General features: G+C 43.3%; 1 protein-coding gene across 1 annotated transcript; it reads left to right on the top strand.

Annotated features, from left to right (window-relative positions):
• The first annotated feature begins 2,875 nt into the window (after positions 1 to 2,875).
• ATP5PO (ATP synthase peripheral stalk subunit OSCP) lies at positions 2,876 to 12,313 on the top strand. The gene is made up of 7 exons (XM_004326321.4): positions 2,876 to 2,982; positions 4,175 to 4,225; positions 5,433 to 5,543; positions 8,257 to 8,386; positions 9,101 to 9,213; positions 11,746 to 11,832; positions 12,132 to 12,313. The coding sequence occupies exons 1-7, from the start codon at positions 2,947 to 2,949 to the stop codon at positions 12,243 to 12,245; spliced, it is 642 nt and encodes a 213-aa protein (XP_004326369.1). The 5' UTR covers positions 2,876 to 2,946; the 3' UTR covers positions 12,246 to 12,313.
• The last annotated feature ends 7,856 nt before the right edge of the window (positions 12,314 to 20,169 follow it).

The raw sequence follows: 20,169 nt of genomic DNA, 5'->3' as shown, positions 1-20,169 counted from the left end.
AAATATTTTTCTATGTCACTAAATACTTTTCGAAAATTTCACGGTATCAGCTGCACAATGTTCCATTTTTAAAACCATTCTCTTATGCTCAGACATTTGTTTCCAATTTTTTGCCATTTTAAAGTGAGTGCAGTGAACATTTTGCATATTAACCTTCATCCAGATTTCTGAGTTTTAGAAGGTTCTTTCTGGGTCAAGGGGAAAATCACTTCACCTTTTAAAACATGTGCAATTGAGGGTCTCATGACACCACGCTGCTGGTTTTCATGACAGCCTATGGTGCCTTTAAAGAGAAAATAAAATGGTGAGAAATATATTTGTTTTGAATGGAAAATCAGCTTAAAACAAAAAAGCTGAGATTTGATGTCTGGATTTCACTACCGCTGTAGCCCTGGACTGTGGCCTTGGGCAAGTCCCTTTGACTCTGTCAGCCTCAGAGTTAAAATAACTATTTTTTAAACAATTTAAGTTTGTACAGGAGGAAAGCACTATAAAAGTAAAGTGCTAAGTCTTTTCCCTTCTTCTGTGGGACAAAATTCTTTTTTTCTTTCAAATTCTCTCTTCTTGCATTTAAGAAGTTTCGATAGTCCCCCATCTGGGAAACTGCTGTCAGGGTCCCTTGTGAGAGTTTGTCTCTGAGGTCCTGGCTGGTCATTGCTGGGCTTTGCTTGCTGTGAGATTTCAGCAGACACCCAGGAATCCATGAGCAGGTGGAGGGAGGCTTGACTGTGGAGGCGTCAGGCATCAGGGCTGCTTCTGTGTTTCTCCAATTGTCCAGATCACCAAGATGTAAGCAGCATACACTGGCATCAAAATCTGACGCCCGGAAATGCATCCTGAGACCCAGAACTGCCATTTCCTAGATGACCTGCCCAAACAGGATCCAAGAAGTTTCAGCACCTATAAAGCAGGGGAGTACCAGACTACTTACATCTTAGAGTTATCCTGAGACTCAAAATAAAAATGAAACCATACATGTGCAACCATTTGATAAACCCTAAAATTCAAACGACCACAAACTATTATTTTGGCAAAATGCAAAGGGCTGAAGTGAGATGGGGGTAAATACAAAGGAAATAGAGGGACTCTCCCTGTTGCTATGCAACCTTACCGCTTCCTTATAATTAATTATTAATGAGATAGTCTAGAATTTTCCAAGTATATTTGGCCCCAGAACTTTCGATTTGAATGACACTTAATAACACCCACACATTAGGAAACATGGGGTTTGTGGTTTGGTTCCACATAGAATACAAGATCTATGAAGGCAAGCACCTTGTCTTGTACCCTGCTGTACCTCCAGGGTATAGAAGAGCTGCCTGCACATAATAGGTGCTCAATAAAATGTGTTGCATAATGCATATACTTTCCATTAGACATGTTTGAAGACAGCCTCCCAAAAGAGTTTGCAGAGAAAAGTAAAACAAGGGTTTTTATGCACTGCTAGTGAAAGCATAAATTGGTTTAAAGTTTTGAAAAGAGCATGGCCTCATTCATCAAAGACTTTGAAAGTGCTCATACCCTCTCGCCAAGTTGTGCCAGCTCTGGAAATCTATTTGGAAGTTATCCTAAGGAAGAAGAAAAAAAAATTTGTGTCTAAAGATGCTCAGGAGATGAAGTGTTGTTTAAAATGGAGAGAAAGAAAAAGGCAACCATCTGAATTATGTTCAAAATTATTGAATGATTAAGTTACAGAATATAAAAACAAAATAGAGAATATTATTCAGTGCCAGTCTGTCAGACAATTGTTCTAAATCTATAGATAGATGGATAGATAGACAGATAGATATACAACTTGTTCATTTTTCCTAACAGCCCTAAGGTAGGTGCTATTCTAATACTCATAGATTAGAACACTGAAGCACAGAGAAGTTATATAATTGGGCCAAGGTCAATGAAAGGACTGGGATTCAAGCCTGGGCAGTCCAGGCTACTATCTGAAAAAATAATGGGAGACAACACACTCTGAGTGTTCGAAAAGAGGGCAATTACATCCCTTCTACTTTTCTGCATTTTAACAAGTTTATGTAATGATGAGAAACCTGCACTCAAAAAGGGTAAATTAAGGACTTAATCTGTGTTCCTATAATAGATCTGAGCAGAAAGACATCTTAATTGACCATAGGACCCCATTACTGCAACCAGGAAACTCCAACCAACAGCCAACTCTTCTGTACACAAGAGAAAATTAGAGCAAATTCCATTTAGAGGGAAGTGGGTTGAAAATAGGTTGTTTTTATGAATGCAGAGAAACTAGCCAAAGCTAGTGTTGGGTTCTCAGTTTCAATGTCACACTTGCTCAAACACCAGTTCTATTTTTAGGTATGGTTCTCAGATAATCACTCTGCCTTACCCAGAAGGAAGTGTTTAAACACCAGAACCTCACGCGTCCGCACAAACCAAGAGGTCAGCGCTGTACTCAGGTGAGATGGGGCGGAGGTGGGATAGAGGTATGCAGGAGCAGTCACGGCCCAGGCACTGGGCACGTAGTGTCCGCTGCTGGAGCTGTAAGGCTCGGGGTTTATATATACATACAGCGCGAGGAACTGCGCTTGATCACCTTTTAGCGTGGTAGGAAGAAAGGGTAAACACGCTAATGATGCTAGTGATGAATGTGAAACGGAACAAATGCCACCGTACTTATCTAAATGGAAATTTTAAGCTAAGGGCACTATATCTATTCTACAATAAGGGTCACTTAGTAACTCTAGAATTTCATTTCCAGGTGCTGTCTGAGCCCACTAGTCCCAACCCCCAGACCTGTGGGTCCAGCCCTGACCACTCGCTTCTAAGGACTACAACTCCCAGTCTGAGGGAGATCCCTACGCATGCGGCCTGACGACCTACGCCTACATTTCCCAGCAGGCCGAGCGGCTACGCTGACGCACGCGTGCGCTCTTGGTCGCTTTTGCCAACTCTGGTTTGACCTACAGCCGCCAGGAGAAGATGGCCGCCCCGGTAGTGTCTGGGCTCTCCCTGCAGGTGAGAGAACGGAGGTCCTGAAAGCCAGCGGGAGAAGCCCTCCTGGGGTGACTCGTACCAGACCCCTAAGATCCACGGTTCCAGGCCGCAGCTGGGGAGCGTGGCCGCCGTTCAAGGTCGCGGGGCCAGGCGAGTGGGGGGCGACGCCAGGCTGCCTGGGCAGCCCCGCTTTCCCCCGGGGTGCGCGCGGGCCGGTGGGCTTGGGGCTGCGCGTGTCCTACCTTGGCGTCCTGTGAGCACAGCCTCGAGAAGCAGCTGGTTTGAAGGGCACAGGTGAAGGGGGATCTCTCTATGTTGTGGTGGTCACACCTGGCTGGGGTCACCAGTAATGCTAAGGAATATTTGTAAAAACACATTTCACGTTTTAATAAAAAAGTGAGACCGAAAAGTTAAAATGAGTCGTCCTTGGCTGCTCAGCCAATAAGGGGTAGAGCTGAGATTCGAATCCACAGAGTTGGAAAGAAAATTCGTGCTCTTTATATTACATGATGCTTTACATATCATGACAGCGTACAGCTTCCGTAAGTTTTCCATAAGTGTTATAAAGTCTTTTAACCCTCACAACCGGTATAGTACACTTAGAGCTGGAATTATCTGAAGGTGACCTGTGCCTTTGCAGGTGCCTTTTAAACTCCGGATTCCAACTCTTGATAGACAAGCTACCATCTCAACAATATCAAGGTAGTATTTTGATAGACAAGGTACTAGGGCCTGTTCTCACATCGGACGGCTGGAGTACCCAAAGAATTCGTCTGTATTTTCAGATAGCATTTGGATTCTAAGAAGGTCCATCTCTTGCAGATCATGCCTGGAATCCTCCCACTTTTTATTAAAATCATGCTCGAGGGTGGTAATATAAATGCCGAAAATCTTGTTAACATTTTTGGAAGACACATTTCACCAAACTTAGTGTTTTCTCTCTCAGTGGTGTGCTTGCCTCAGCCTACTCCTAGGAAACCAGGAAGTTAGAAATAGAAAAGCAATTTCCCAAGCAACCTGGAATGATTTCCAGTGGGGAAATTTACTCCTAGGTAATAAAGAGCAGCTCACCCTCATGTAATCTATGTGATGATACAAGGACACATGAGAAGCGAATCATCTAGAGGTCATGTTTACTGTTTATTACTGCAGGTTTAAATGCAGGAATCCTTTAAGTAGTCTCATTTGGATCTACTTTCTCTTTGTTTTAAAGGTGCGATGCTTCAGTACATCTGTGGTCAGGCCGTTTGCCAAGCTTGTGAGGGTATGTCTTTTGTGATTGTAAAGCAGATAAATGTGTGTGAATCAGACAGCAGTACACTTAGGGGCATGGATTTTGTATAGTTACCCCTAAACCTTTCTGCATGATCTGTGGTTCCCCAAATATGATGGGGGTGGAGGGGCTAGGGGACGGAATAATGTTGAATGCCTGCCGTGGGACAGGCCCGTGCATAACCTTTAAGTAGGAGAATTTCTTAAAACCCGATAACAGTGATGGGAGGTAGCGGGTCTTCCCATTTTACAAAAAAGGAAACAGACTTTGGGAAAACTTGCCCAAGGTTATTCAGCTTAGTCTTTTTTTTTTTTTTTTTTTTTTTTTTTGGGGTATCCAGGCCTCTCACTGTTGTGGCCTCTCCCGCTGTGGAGCACAGGCTCCGGACGTGTGGGCCCAGCTGCTCCGTGGCGTGTGGGATCCTCCCGGACCGGGGCACGAACCCATGTCCCCTGCATCGGCAGGTGGACTCCCAACCACTGCGCCACCAGGGAAGCCCTTCAGCTTAGTCTTAAAGCTGGACTGAAACTAAATCTTGCTCATCCAAAGCCTAAGCTTTTCCACTACAATCACACAGTACCACTAAGCATATGTAGTCATACACTGATGGTAGTGTGGTTTTAAAAGCCAGTGGTTCATTGTAAAAAATAATTCAAGCCTCAGGCACTTAGTAAATTGCTAAAGGGCTCCATTAAACTGAACATGTATGGAGCTCTGTAAGGGATATTTGCAGTATTACTCTGAAATGTATAAAAGTATGCTTGTGTATGTTTCATAAACACCTGTTTGCCTGGCTCTAGCATGTTCAAAACTGCCTTCTATCAGTGTTCAAAACCTCCCAAACTTGGAATTCAGTAGTTATTGAATTCAAAGGAATCCTAAGCTCATCTCATAATTAACATAGTTGAATTATAGATAGTTAGAGCAGAAGGGGACTTCAGACACCATGTTTCCTAAACCCCTCGTTTTAAGGTGAGAAATTGGAAGGTCACAGATAGAGTGACCTGGCCAAGGAAACATCCCTCATTTTGAGACTTGTCATTCAGGATAGCTCTTTGATGACATATTTAAACTGTTTCGTGCTATAAAAGATGTATTTTTAAAATTATAAATATTTCTTTCTGCTATTGATACCGTAGTATTGTCTTAACTGATTTTCCTTTTCGCTTCCTCCCCTCCTCCACCCTTGTTTTTAAAGCCACCTGTTCAGGTATACGGTATCGAAGGTCGCTATGCCACTGCTCTTTATTCTGCTGCATCTAAACAGAATAAACTGGAACAAGTAGAAAAGGAATTGTTGAGAGTAGCAGTAAGTAGCCTTTCCTGTTCATTACTTATTAAGTTCTCGTTGTATATATTTTGCTTAGATATTTGACTCTGCATCCCTAATGAGGTGTATCCTAAGAGAAAGAGTTGCAAGAAAAAGGAAAAGCATATTTTCTGTAATGATGTTGATAGTAATAATACTGGGTATTATCGTTCTGAACCTATTGTATAATAGGTACAAACTGACGCAGGTAAGGATATTAATATTAGGAACCAAGATTTGGGGCTCAGAGAAGAAATAGAAAATCTAAATTTAAGATGGTAATTTAAGAAACATTGTCATTTCAAAAGAGAATTAAAAAGTCACCTTGATAATCTTTGCTTGTATTTCCAGGTATTTCCAAAACAGTCTTTAGAATATATTATGATTTTGTTTAACTGGGAATTTATTTTCCTTATGAAGCCTTTTGTGAGGAGAAAATGAGCAGAGCATGCTGGGCAGCAAAATTAGTGAAGGTGCAAGAGTTTCATGACGATAATAGAGAACTGGCAAAGACCACAAGGCTACAGGGGAAAGTTTATTTTTACGTGTTTTTTAAACATGAAAAGAAGAGTAAATGAACTGAATTAACAAAAGCCTACAGTGTAACTTAAATAGAAGAATCCCCACTGCAGTTTCCCCTGAGTTTTCTAGTTAACACATTTTGTTTCTTCCCCTGCTCCTTTTACGGTAAGTCCCCTACATAAAAACGAGTTCCGTTCCAAGAGCGCGTTCATAGGTCCAACAAAGTTAGCCTAGGTACCCAACTAACACAATTGGCTGTATAGCACTGTACTGTAGTAGGTTTATAATACCTTCACACAAATACATAAAAACTAACAAACAAAAAACAGAACATTTTTAACTTACAGTACCTTGAAAAGTACAGTAGTACAGTGCAACAGCTGGCATCCAGGGGCTGGCGTCGAGTGAACAGGCAAGAAGAGCTACTGACTGGAGGAGGGAGAGGAGGTGGGAGATGGTAGAGCAGAAGGGTCATCAGCAACAGGAGACGGAGGGCTGCAATTTCACTCACATCCCGGGCTTGAAATAAAGATACTGTACTCTATACAGTACAGTACTTTCTAGTTCCCATCTCTGACAGAAAGTTCTGCATTAAAGAAGGGGGATGTACAACTAGTATATAATCTCTCCAGAGAAAGTTGTGTTCTTTTTTTTGATTTTATGTTTTAAGAATTTCTTATAATTTTTAAACAACTTCTAAAGATTTTTTTTTTTAATCTTACTGTTTGTTAGAGGGGATAAAAACCTTCACAGACTAGTTGTATAGAACAATAAGTTTTGTTCGTTTTTTCATTTTGAGCTTTTGTGGGAACTTTTGTCCTAACAGACAGTAATTTTAGCTCTGTTTTCCTCCCTTCGTCCATCTATCTCTGCAGATAACGCTTTTGATCTCAGTTGGTACTGTCAACTGTTCTGACCCTCACAGAATCATACTTACTGTTGGAGACACTCGGGGGACGGGTAGCAGGAGCAGACAGGGTCACATACAGGCTTTCGGGAGGTGACGGTGACTGCCCGCCGCTCGTCCCACGCACCCACTTTAGACCTGAGCACCGATGCTCGCCAAGGGGCCAGTGGCTGGCTTGTGGACGTTAGAATGGGGTTTAATTAAAACTTGAAGTCGGTTAAGACGTGGAGACATACAGAGGACGCCATTACCTTAAGACTCTTTATAAAAGAAAATCAGCCATTTCTTGGCACTGAGAGGAAAATATGCTGCCCAGGTGTCACTAACTGTCCATGGGTGATGCAGCAAAAACAGATAAGAAACATGAAAAACTGTATGGTTCCAACTCCAGAATGCTTGTAGTTTGTATAAGCTAGCAGTTTTTATGGAAAAATATTGTTTCTTTGGGGTCGCTCAAGTTGAAGTTTTAGCATTAGATGGCAGTGTAGGCAGGTAGCTAGGATCAGAGACAGAAATTGTCCAGGAGCCCAGGAGAGGGTGCTGACAGAGGGGTTGAGGGGCTAATAGAGGTTCATGACTGAAAGATGCCCAAATGGAAACAGCCGTTGGTTTGCTGGAGCTCTGGCCTGACACTCAGGGGAGCAGAGTGCTGGAAGCTGCACGTGATCACTGACCAGACGTTGGTGACGTAACATAGCGGAGACAAAGTTGTGTCTCTCATGGTAGTTGCACTCCCGTTTTTTGGCTGTTTTTCCTCCCAGACTGGCTGAGGCTGCTCTGGAAGCCCCAGAGCTCCCGCACAGCGCTGGGTTGGTTCTCCTGAGCTCTCTGAGGGGCAGGACAGAATCCGGGTCAGCCTGAGAGGGAAAGGCCAGGAGGCCGCCTGCAGTCAGCACATCTTGTCAGGTCTACACTTGAGTGTGGGCATCATTAGCGCCCTCTTAGCATGGGAAAAACTAGAGCATTACCCATAGTAGGTACATTAAAATAGGTGGTGAATTGAATCTTTTGGCTGCTTAGGTTTTCTTTAATCTCTCTTGAAAGGCAAAAATAAATTTAAGAAACTTCATTAAAGTGGTTTTAAGTATTTTCAAGAAATACTGTATCCTGTGTAAAATCATCTTAAAAGCAAAGAAAATTTTGTGATTGTAAGCTTCCCTTCATGTGCTTTGAGAGTGCTAATTTTATTTATGAAATGTATGATTCATCAGAACATATGTGTACGGCAGCTAGGATCATTTATGGCCTAAAGAGTTTAAGAAGTTATTTTTTTGGTACTTTTAGCAAATCTTGAAGGAACCCAAAATGGCTGCTTCTGTCATGAATCCCTATGTAAAGCGTTCCATTAAAATGAAAAGCCTAAATGACATGACAGCAAAAGAGAAGTTTTCTCCCCTCACGTCCAACCTGATCAGTAAGTATTAGATGTTTTTTGTTGAAGTCTCTGAAAATTCTGCTACTGAAACTGTCCTGCATGGGCCAGGAGCCCCAGCACCGCCTGCCTTTCGGCAGTGAGGAATCTTGGTCTCCCCCAGCCTGCTGAGTCACAATCTACATCTTAACTGGCTCCCCAAGTGAATTGTTTGGGCGTTAAAGTTTGAGGAGCATTGTCTAAAGGATATTAAGATGCAAGAATGTCTGATTGCACAGTTTCAACCCATGGACGAGACCAGTGGGACTCATACCAAGAAAATGGTTTGTAACCAGTGGCTGTGCCCCTGTCCTTGAAGACATTTGCATTCTTTGGTACATTTGAGTTGCTTTTCAAATCCCATGATCACTCAGAATTCAAAGAAAGCGTGTAGTGAATATAGACAGCATGTTAATTTCAGGATTTATGGCCAACACTGGTATCTGTGGCATAAACCTGAAAATCAGATCGAAAGCCGTATCAAGAAATCTACTGCAAATCCATGTAAGACACACACACCCTTACAAATTTAAATCCTTGTTTGTTCAGTCTTTTTTTTTTTGAACATTGCATATTCTTTTTAAATAAGTTGTGTCTTCTCCATTCACATTCTTAAATGACATTGAATTTTAAGGCCACAAATCTAAGTTTGTGTTTGAGGTGAATATAGTGTTTCATGAATGACCTGATTTAAGTGAAATACCTTTACTTTCCCAGGTTTGCTTGCTGAAAATGGTCGCTTGAACAATACCGCTGGGGTCATTTCTGCCTTTTCCACCATGATGAGTGTCCACCGGGGAGAAGTGTCTTGCACAGTTACCACCGCATCTGTAGGTGACGGGCTGTTGCTGCTGCATTTGCCTTGACATCCCCTGTGTCACATTTTGCAGAACAAAAAGAAAAAGGCTAAAATCAAGGCGCCCAAGGCGGCTTGGCCCTTGGGCGGTTTGCTTCATTTATACCAGCTTCTGTGCACCTCTGCTTTGCAAGGGCCAGCGTGTCTTCTTGGTGCTTCCCTAACCAGTGATTATTCCTAAAGAGTGTAGATTGAGTTAAAAATGTGTCGGGAAATACTGGTTTACGTTCCATTAAGGTTTAAGTTATTTTGTAAATATCACACTACGTAGTTTACTGAAATGCGTGTCTAATCTTTTGCGGTGGTGAGTGGGAAGGGGTAAGGCGGAAGGGCCCTTTGGTCTTACTGGCTCGCTGAAGTGGACTGAATTTTGAAACCTACACTATTCTGGGTGCTTTATTTTAATATCAAAGGTCTGTGTGAAGCAGAAGTGTTACTATCTTCATTTTACCGGTGAGGAAACTGAAGCCCAGGGGAATAAGTTGCTTGCTCGAGGTCACAGAATGTGGAACTAGGATTTGAACACAGGCCTCTCTCTCAGAAGTCCGTGTTCCTTAATCTGCACTACCTCCCCAGAATTAATTTTGTTGTTGTTGTCTTAAGTGTGTATTCTCTTCTCACTGTAGTTCAGTCAAGGTAGGGAAACAGTCTGTGGGACTTAATTATCAGTAGAGCGTGGTAGATTTACTTGGGGTACGCAGCACCTGACCTCACCTAGATTAACATTTCTAGTGTTGAAAAGATATTCTAACTCTCCAAAAGAGCATAATGTGAAGGAGACATTTTAGCACTTAGTACCTATTCGTACATTTGTAGTTCAGTTGGTGCCCCCAAAGCTGGGGGCTGAGAGTCAACACAGCTCAAATGTTCTCCGGAGCCCACCGTGACTGCACTGGTTCTCCTTGACCATAGAGCTCAGACCAGGCTTCCCTGGCCAGATGGTCATGCCATCCCCATGGCCAAGCACTGGTGCAGGTCATTCTTCAGTGATTACAAGGACATGATTTTGTAAGTTTCTTAGAACCAACTGATGCTAATGTTTTTGACATTGAGTCTCCCGGGTAAATAATTTCCACCCTTAAATATATATATATATATATATATATATATATATATATATATATATATACACACACACATATATATACACACACACACCTTGATTAATGACTAGGGGCACAGACTTTAGAAATAGACTGATTTCAAATATTGGCACTAGTCCTCACTTGCTGGTGGGACCTTAGGTGAGTTCTTTTTTTTTTTAATTAATTTTTATTGGAGTATAGTTGATATACAATGTTGTGTTAGTTTCAGGTGTACAGCAAAGTGAATCGGTTATACATATATCCACTCTTTTTTAGATTCTATTCCCATATAGGGCATGACAGAGTATTGAGTAGAGTTCCCTATGCTATACACTAGTTTCTTACTAGTTATCTATTTTTTATAGGTGTATATATATATATATATATATATATGTGTGTATATGTTTATCCCAGTCTCCCAATTTATCCCTCCTGCCCAGGTGAGTTCTTCTTAACCACTGTGAGCCTCAGTTCTCCCACACGTAAAATGGGAACAGTAACTCCTGACCTCCCGGAGTTGTCCAGGTTAAAGGAGATGGTGGTTAAAATGCCTGGCACACACGGGTGCTTAGCACACAGCATGTGTCTGAATGGAAGGTGGGGCATATACTTCTGAGTTCTCTAACCTCAGAGCCTCAGCGAATGATTGATGGAGCACTGATAGACTTCCCCACCACCACCCCCCAAAAGACACTGTCGGATCTTTGCAGAGCTTAAAGGCTTCTTTGCTAGCTTTTGGACTCTTGGGTGTGTGGGTTGGGAGGTAGGATTTGTGACGGGTGAAATGTCGCTCCTTCAGCAACATTTGCCGTTCTCACCCAATCGGGGGTAAAAGTTGGGGCAAAAAGGAGAGAACACTGTCTGGATGGTCAGGGCACTTGCTCTGGAGGAACAAGATTACAGAGCTGTACTGACTTCAGGAGCCAGCCGCCTGCCCGGGCTCTCTGTGAGCTGCAGAGAGTGGAGCGGCATGCCAGAGCTCCTGGTACCCGCAGATCCCAGGTCAAACTGCAGCTTTTCATCCAAGGGAATAATAGACTCAGGCTGCACCCGGGGGAGCCGCGCGGAGGAGAGGCCTGCATCCTCAGGCATTATAAACTTCAGGTTTTTCCCCTAATCGTTACTTCTAAGTTGTACTGCTAGTACCATGGAGCAGAGATGGGCAGTAAGTGAACCTAACCTCCCAGTGTGAGCTGCCCATGTGTTCTTGTGAGGCAGGGTCTTTGCACACCCCGACACCAGCATTGATGAGTGACCATTGCGGCACAACTCCAGGATGGGTCCTCAGATATCTAAGAGAGGAATTCACAAGGCCTGTCTTGGTGATACGTTGCCAGAGGGATGTTTTTTCTCTCCTTCAACTATAGTAACTTTCTGTTTTGCTTTATCTAAATTTAAAGGATGGTTTTGTCCTTTTTTAGCCTTTAGATGAAGCCACTCTTACCGAATTAAAAACAGTCCTGAAGAGCTTCCTAAGTAAAGGCCAAATATTGAAATTGGAAGTCAAGGTAGGTTTTTAATTATGTACGGTACGTTTCCTCAGGTTGTTTGACACCTAAAATGGCTATAGAAAGTGGAAAATTAGATTTGATTATGTAAAAACTTGCCTATAGTAGAACCTTCATATTTATATTCAATATAAATGATTATTGAGTCCATTCACAATTTGACTTGTCATTTTCTAGATATAATTGTTACCGCTTACAGTTATGTAGCACGTAGACTTTTCAGAGCACTTTTTCATCTTTCTTTTTGATTAATGAAATGTCAATGTGTTTTCACATTTCCAACCTATTTTCTTTCCTAGATTGATCCATCAATCATGGGTGGAATGATTGTCCGTATTGGAGAGAAATATGTTGATATGTCTGCAAAAACCAAGATTCAGAAGCTGAGCAAAGTGATGCGGGAGAGTCTCTAAAAGTGTTGATTTCCTAAAAGTGAAAGTTCTTAAACTTGGAGCAACAATAAAATGCTTCCTGAAGAGAATATACTATGTTTACTGTCTTTTAAAGTGGAAATATAGGGAGCCTTATTTTTATATCTTTCACGATCCCCTTAGTTTAAAGGTTAAAAGGCCCTTTGGAACTTAGTTTGTGTCGATTATTCTTAGGAATTTATGGAAGCTTGTATCCCTTAGGAAAAAGTTAACCTTTATACCAGGGACTGTTAAGTACTTCATGTATCTTACCTCATTTCCTTTGTCTTCAAGGCCTGAGCCTGCACGTGGAGTTAAGGTAAAGCAAACCGGTTGTCATCTCCAAGTTTCAAGTGCTGGGGCCCATCTCTAGTCAGACACTGAAAGTGGTTCCTGAGCCCACGCTGGTCAGACACTGGCAGCTGCTCCTCCTCTGCTGCTTCACGCTTCTTGCAGCTTCTGCAGCACGTGGGCCAGCCCCTACTGCTGTGCCCCTGGGGTCCCATGTCAGCCAGGTGACTGGGCTGCACAGAGTCCTTCAAATAGGGCCAGGTTGTGCTCACCTGCAGAACTCTTAACAAGTACTTCCAGCGTGTGCATTCGGACTTGTCTGAGCCCAGTGATTTGGCCTACAGTCCCACCCTCCACATTATCCTACTTTTAAAGGCAGTAATGTTTTCTGTAAAAGCTTTCAGAGAGATTATTTCCGAAAAGATGCCTCTAGTCTAGAATCTAGAAAATCTAAAAGCAGTTACTCTGCTAACAAGCATTCATTCCCTCAGCCCCACTGAGCACAGAGGTCCCCATCAGAGCCGTGCACTTCGCAAGGGAAGGCAGCAGAATGGCAGCTTTCTCAGCCAGCCGGCTGTCACAGCCCCCGAGAATGTCCTCTGAACCAAGGAATGGCCAGGAGTGTCTGCACAGAATGGAATCACAGGATTTTCTCCCATCTTGGGAGCAGGTATTCCAATGGAAGGTACACTGATGGTTAGAAGTCACTGCTCTTTGGGGCTTCCCTGGTGGCGCAGGGCTTAAGGATCCACCTGCCAGTGCAGGGGACACGGGTTTGTTCCCCGGTCTGGGAAGATCCCACATGCCGCGGAGCAACTAAGCCCATGCGCCACAACTACTGAGCCTGCATGCCACAACTACTGAAGCCCGTGCACCTAGAGCCCGTGCTCTGCAACAAGAGAAGCCACTGCTCACCACGACTAGAGAAAGCCCGCATGCAGCAATGAAGACGCAACGCAGCCAAAAATGTAAATAAATAAATAAATGCAAGTCCCTGATGTGTGGCAGAACTTCCGCCCATTGGTCCTGCCAATTAAGGCCTTTCCAGCCAGGCTGAGGGAGCCAAACTTGAAATAAATCTTTTTGCTTCTCTGATAATTACAATTATCCTGAAACTGCCCGAAGAGATATCTCAAACACAACCTGGTGTACATGCAGCCACCATACTCGAGGTCATAAAATACATCCTGACAGGACTAGAACATCTGCACCCACAGTGAATGTGTTACTTCACTGGGGTAGTAACCCTTTCCCAGACTGTAGAGTGACCTAGTCGGGAGTAATAACCACTCTACAAAACTCGTTCAACAGGAAGTTTCATAAGGGGATATGACATGCTGTCCGCACTGTGATGTTCACTGCTTTGCTCTCTGCAACAGTAGACGAGGTGACTGAGAACGTACCTTGGAGCATTTGGGGGGTGTACGTGCAGGCCTCTGCTGTTACAACCCATGAAGTGTCCCACCTTCAAGGCTCGCTTTCCACCCCTGTAAATGGAAGAAGCAGTAATGCCCACTCCCAGAGTAGCTGCGAGAGTGAAGCAAGATTATGATGAGCTTAGTACCAGGTCTCACAGATGTAAAGGTGTCAGCAAATGGTGCTGGTTACTAAGGTCCAAAGGCCTCTGACATCTCTGGGCCATCTGACCCCGGGGGTTAAACACTGCCCCTGACAGGTAATAGTCACTCAAGCAAGGTCATCTGGCAAGTCATTCTGCCTGCCAGACTCTCCTGTCTTCAAGAGTCATTCAGAACTCCTGGTTCCTACTAGATCATTAGGATGACTCACTCCATCGGTCCTCCAGGGAAGTCTCTCCCCAGTAAAATGCCCTTAATCCTGACATAACACCCCTAAGTAAAGGATGCTCTGCAGTTTTCAAGGCCATTTCATGTATATCGTACTAAGCTTTGTAACAGCCTTGTGGTCCAGGTGGGACAGACGTCACCCCACTCTACAAATGAGGAAAGAGATGGACGGGCCTTAGAGATTTGCTCAGGACCACGGGCTTGGATGGCTAGTGGGACGGGTCCCAGAGCCCAGGTCCTTCACTACTCCTGCCCCCACCTCTGCCCCATTTTGTGCTTGTTCCAGCTTGTCACTGGCCACACCCTGGCACATGGTCCCTCATCACTGGAGCCAACAAGCCAAGCTAATCTTAGGTGAGTCCCTGTGTCCCTTCCCACTTTGTCCCTAAGATGCTCCCGATTCACCCCTTAACCCGGGTCAGCTCTCCCCTACACCTTCCCTCCTGTGGGCCTTGTTAGAGAATATAGAGTGGTCCAGACAACAGCCATCGCAGGCGCCCATTCCTTGGTCACCCTCCAAGTGTTTGGACAGCAAACTGATTCTCTTCCCAGAACTACCTCCGGGTGGACAGGGGCAGGACGACGGCAGCTAGGAAGTCCTGCAGGGCAATGAGGGACCCGGGGCCACATCCTAGGGCTCAGATCAATGTGCCCTCCATCTGCCATGACATTTCCCTCCTGGCTGTCACGTTGCTGAAAATCTGGGCTCCTCCTGGCAAACCAGCTCCACAATCGCCTAACATGTCCACTGACAGAGACACCACTTTGGGTTCCGTGGTTCTTTCCCAGGAGCCGGGAGTACTCAGACTGGTGTGTGGCCCCAGTATCCAGTCACCTAACTTTCACCTGGACATCTGGCCACCCAGCCGGGGACTACATTTACCAGCCTCCCTTGAGATATGTGACCACGGAGCTACGTTCCAGCAGATGAGAGGAGAGGAAATGATGTGTGTGCCTTCCCGACTGGCCTCACAGAACCAGGCACACAATTCCCTTTCCCTCTGGCTAGATGTGGACGAGACGGCGGGAGCCGGAGCAGCTGCACTTCAAGGTAAAAGCTAAGTGATTTCAAGGCCCTGCCAGGCCTGACCTCGGACCTCTGGGCTGTTAACATGAGGGAGAATAAACCTGTCACTGAAGCCACGGGATGATGGGTCTCTAAGTCTCAGTAGCTGCGTCTGTAACCCAGCCAACACTCTGGTTCACCAAGACTCACCTGCCTTCCTCCTGGCTTGCTTCCTGATGGCAGCAGGGCTCACACTGCACCAGACAGGGCATCACACACTGCATACCCCTGTCAAACCACAAGTTTCCAAGATACGTGACGGCTGATAGACAAAATATCTTTGGGGGTAATACTGCCCATATCCTTCAGAATCAAACTCAACAACCTCCCTGTAAATTAAGCACATAGAAATGGGGGGAAATGGTGAAATGCTTCAAACACTGCCTTACATGGTCATCAGAGATTAACCCAGAGATCTGTGGACAATGATATTCTTCACGGCACTTTTTTACCACGGTGAAAATTTTAAAGCAGCCTCAACATGTAACCATTCAGGATTCTTTTTAAAAATTAGGGTAAACTGGAATACATTCAGGCAATGGGATACTATGACGTTCTTAAAAATCAAGTTGTTGAAGAATGGAGATAGATGATAGATAGATAGATGATAGATAGATATAGATAGATGATAGATATAGATCTGATTGAAAAGAAAGCAATCAAAATGTAAGTGAGATGATTTATGTAAATTGTGTAATTGAACAGGGCCTTGCATAAGGGAATTGTTCAAGTTTATTGGTTATAAACAGTACAAGAGCATCTAAAATGCATATGCAATGCACACACACACACACACACACACACACACACACACGCACGCACAGAAAAATAACAGGAATAGTGTGCATCAAAATGCTAACATTTATTTTTGTGTGGAAGAATACCCCATTAAGTGATTTTATTTCCTTTGTATTTTTCTGTGTTTGCTGAATTATCTGCATTAACAAATATTACTTCTGTAATTAGAAGGAAAGCAATAGATATTCTAGAACAAAATATTGCCTTGATTATGCTGGCTACTAAATGTAGTGAAATAGGCAATTATTCAACATGTTTCATACCAGTGATTCACTCCACCCACCAAGGGGGACCTTGTCAATCTTGCAGAAGACTAGGTGTAGTTTGGAAAAAGTACTTTATTTTCTTTGTTTTTCAATAACGTTTAATTTATTTTTAGAACTTCAAATAACAACCAAGAAAATGGCCTAAGATTTTTTATGTTTGTCAAAAATGGGGCCTACTGGTTTAAAAAAGGCAAAGATTTGTTGCTTCAGAATCAGTCTTTTTAATGTGCTATAATAATTCAACTAGTGTCCAAGCCAACCAGCGAATTTAAGGGATTTGATCATATTTAGATAAATCAGTGATGAAATAAGGAGGAATTACCTTAAAACCAGAACTGAAGAAAATGCTAGAGCTTTCCCATGGAAATTTAGGTTACAATAAAATTCTGTGTTGGTTTGCTAATTCGACCCAGAGTTAAGTCAAAGTTCTGAACATGTGGAGTTTTTTGTGTTGGAAACTTCTTTGGGAAAGCCCGAGGAATCCCTCTGAATGTCTCTGTAAGACAATATTCACTTTTGCTTTCCCCTCACATCCCCTGGCATGTCTCATGATACACAACATAGAACTTCTGAAATTCTCAGAAGTACTTGGTACAGGAAATCCATTTCTACTTTGTGCTAACATTTGTCTGAAGAAGACGTGGTGGGGGGGTTGAAAGGGTGGTTGGTTTGGTTTGGTTTTTTATGTTTCTTTTTGCATAAATTTCCTTCCACAACTATAGCCTTGTCTGTGGGAAAAGGAAACACACAGGAAGAGATGCCATTTGCACAGCTGTCAGTCTGCTCAGAAAGGAGGTGGGGCAGAAAGAACCCAAATCAATCCACTGTAACAGGGTTGGTTTTTCTCCTTTTATTCATGAACTATGTGAATTTAAACCATACAGGTCAAAATGACCAAAGAGTTGTTTGAAAGAGATTCTTCTTTTTAGATTCAAGATACACAGGAATAGCCATCTGTATTGATGTTGCTACTGGTTTAAAGAAGGAAAAAAAAAAACTCAGTTATCATAATCTTGACCAGTAAAATTTAACATTTCTTACATAAATAAGGTGCCAAAGGAATGCTCAGACAGCAAAAGTAACCTCAGCTTCTTTCAAACAAAAAAGAAACCTAATGTTTTGGCCCTGTTTCACCAAACCTTAGACAAATACGTAATTCTACAATTTATAATAGTGTCTAGTAATTTTTGGAACTCCATTGACATTACACATCAAACAATATAGTCTCCCTTTGATGGGAAATTAAACAGTACCATTATTTGGCAACAGAAGTATATTACAGTCAACAGGACGTCCATCAGGGGTGACTTAGTCCCACCCCTGGGCAGGGCTGTAAGGGGAGCAATATGCCACCAGCACTGTGACCCATTTGTCACTGGAAACACAAAGGACTCATGTCAGGATTGATACATTCTTTTCTAAACAGATGAAGGCTAAGTGGAATGGCCTGAAGCAGTCACTACTGGGCAGGACCCCACATCCTCTGGCTTTTCTTGACCCCAGACTTTTGCAACAACCAGGGCCCAAAGGGCGGTTGACCGGCTGACTCATTCCCACTCACAGCCCTCTTGCCACACCAGCCACGAGGGCTTGGTGCCCAGGAAGAAGGCCAGGACTTACACTGGGTGAGTGGACCAGAGCTTGTCCACTTCTGCTGGCTGGCTTTAGATGGCCTTTCCTGGCCACCTTGAACAAAGAGATCTCTAAACAGCTCCATGTTTGGAAATGAAGTCAGTTACATCCACATGGACAGTTCCTCAAGGAGATTTGCAGATTACTCATATGACAAGAGACTCCAGGAAGCTTCCAGAAATCACAGCTCCCCACACCCCTGAAGTCCAGGAGGTCACTTGGACTCCAGCATTTGCCAATTTCAGGCATGTCGAAAAAGGACTTTGACTGTTGGTTGACATTATTAGGAAGCACACAACTTGTTGAAAACCGAAGGCACGCACTCCCCATTTGTCCTTTCAAGCCATGGCCCTCAACTTTCCACAAATGGTGATCCACATGCAACACCCCCAGACCACCAGGAACTGGCTATTTTCGCCACTTCATCATTCCCAGCTTGTTAAGGGAGGGGTTGCACTCACGGGGTTGCCACCTCCTGAAATGACCTCTGAATGTACCTCTCAGGGGTTTAGACCTTGAGTTTCACAGGATTTTCCATTCCATCCCTCCCTAGGTGGCCTGCGGGGACATTTCTGGTAGCAAAGTATAAAAAGTCTGTGCCCCAGAAGTAGCCTGGACCTCTGACCCTTTTCTGGGACAGGGAAAAAGAGGAAGGCCTCTTGCCCAGGGGTCTCCATCATGGACACAGGCACCTAGGAGGCTGCTCTGTGCTGCCTGTTCTGTGTGCCAGAAACAGCTTAACCCACAGAGCCCCAAACTTCATCCTTCAACCCACCCAGCAGTGCCATAGGTGAAGACGGTGAGGATGCCCCAGGAAATTTCATGCAAAACGCAAACACCAAAGGGATGTGCTGAATCTATCCAGAAAGAGAACTGCAAAGGGTGAGCCAGGGTGGGTCAGGGGGTGGCCTCCCTCCCACGCCAGGAACTCTCTAGAAGGATGGTTAGGTCCACCCAAGATTCCTGACCAATATGCCAGAACCCATGGAAGCTTCTGGAGCACATCACACAGATCTGATGGGAAACAGGCTCTCAATCCTCCTGTCCTACCTGTTTAATGAAATACCTGGGTCTCATCCAAGGTCATGGCTAGAAGGTACTTATCAGTTTATCACAACACCACCCACTTTATTTAAATTTATCACATTCTATGCCCCTCAAAAATGACTTCTTTGAATTTCTAACGTACGCAACTCGGATTTTCTTTTTAATATAAGAAATTTAGTTGGGTTGAACCCAAGTAATCTGATTAAGTATTTTCTACTCCTGGGATAGGTTTTTAATTTTTTTTCTATAGTTTTATGCACTTAAATTAGATTCCTAAAATACTCTCATATACATACAGAAAAATAATCTCTCAATGACAAATCACATTTTACAATAACAAGTTAAATATTTATAACTACAGAATCTGTGTTAGTTTATGCAACATTTAACCATAGCCTCTTACACGCTATATGTACATTTAGTCATGGACATTCCCATAAACATACAGCAGAGATTTCTGGACAGACCATTTAAAGAGCGTAACTTTTTCACTTTATGTAGTGGAATTCTGCATTTTTCTTAGCTGGAAACTGTATAAAACGCAGAAAATCAGAAGCTAAGAACTGATTATCATACACAGGACATTTTTGTTGCAGATTCTCATCTGTTTACATGTATTTACACATATATTGACCACCTATAGATGTAAAGGTACAAAGCTGATGTAGCTAAGGCAATAGGACATGAATTGTAGGATTGATTGCCAAGTTGTCTATCTAGGCAGGGCTATGAAGGGGTAAAAGAAGTGGGTCAGGAGGATACAGACCTCAGCCTGCTGGGCTTCAGCAGACAAGATCTGAAGTTGGTTTTACAGTCCAAAGACACTTGGGCTATTGGCAATGTATGTTTTAAATGCACGTGTTAAAATAAATATCATTACCAAAGATCTTGCTAGAATATCTACTTTCCAATAGTGAATATTTAGCAGATGACATTATAAGGATGTTGATTTGTAAAATGTACACCAAAATGTTCATTCATGAAAACTAACGTTGACACAATATTACTTAAATGCTTCTAGA

This window comes from Tursiops truncatus, chromosome 4 (assembly GCF_011762595.2).
Source record: "Tursiops truncatus isolate mTurTru1 chromosome 4, mTurTru1.mat.Y, whole genome shotgun sequence".
In the NCBI taxonomy this organism is placed as follows: Eukaryota; Metazoa; Chordata; class Mammalia; order Artiodactyla; family Delphinidae; genus Tursiops; species Tursiops truncatus.
The sequence above is the reverse complement of the archived record's forward strand: the minus strand, read 5'-3'. Positions and strand labels throughout refer to the sequence as shown.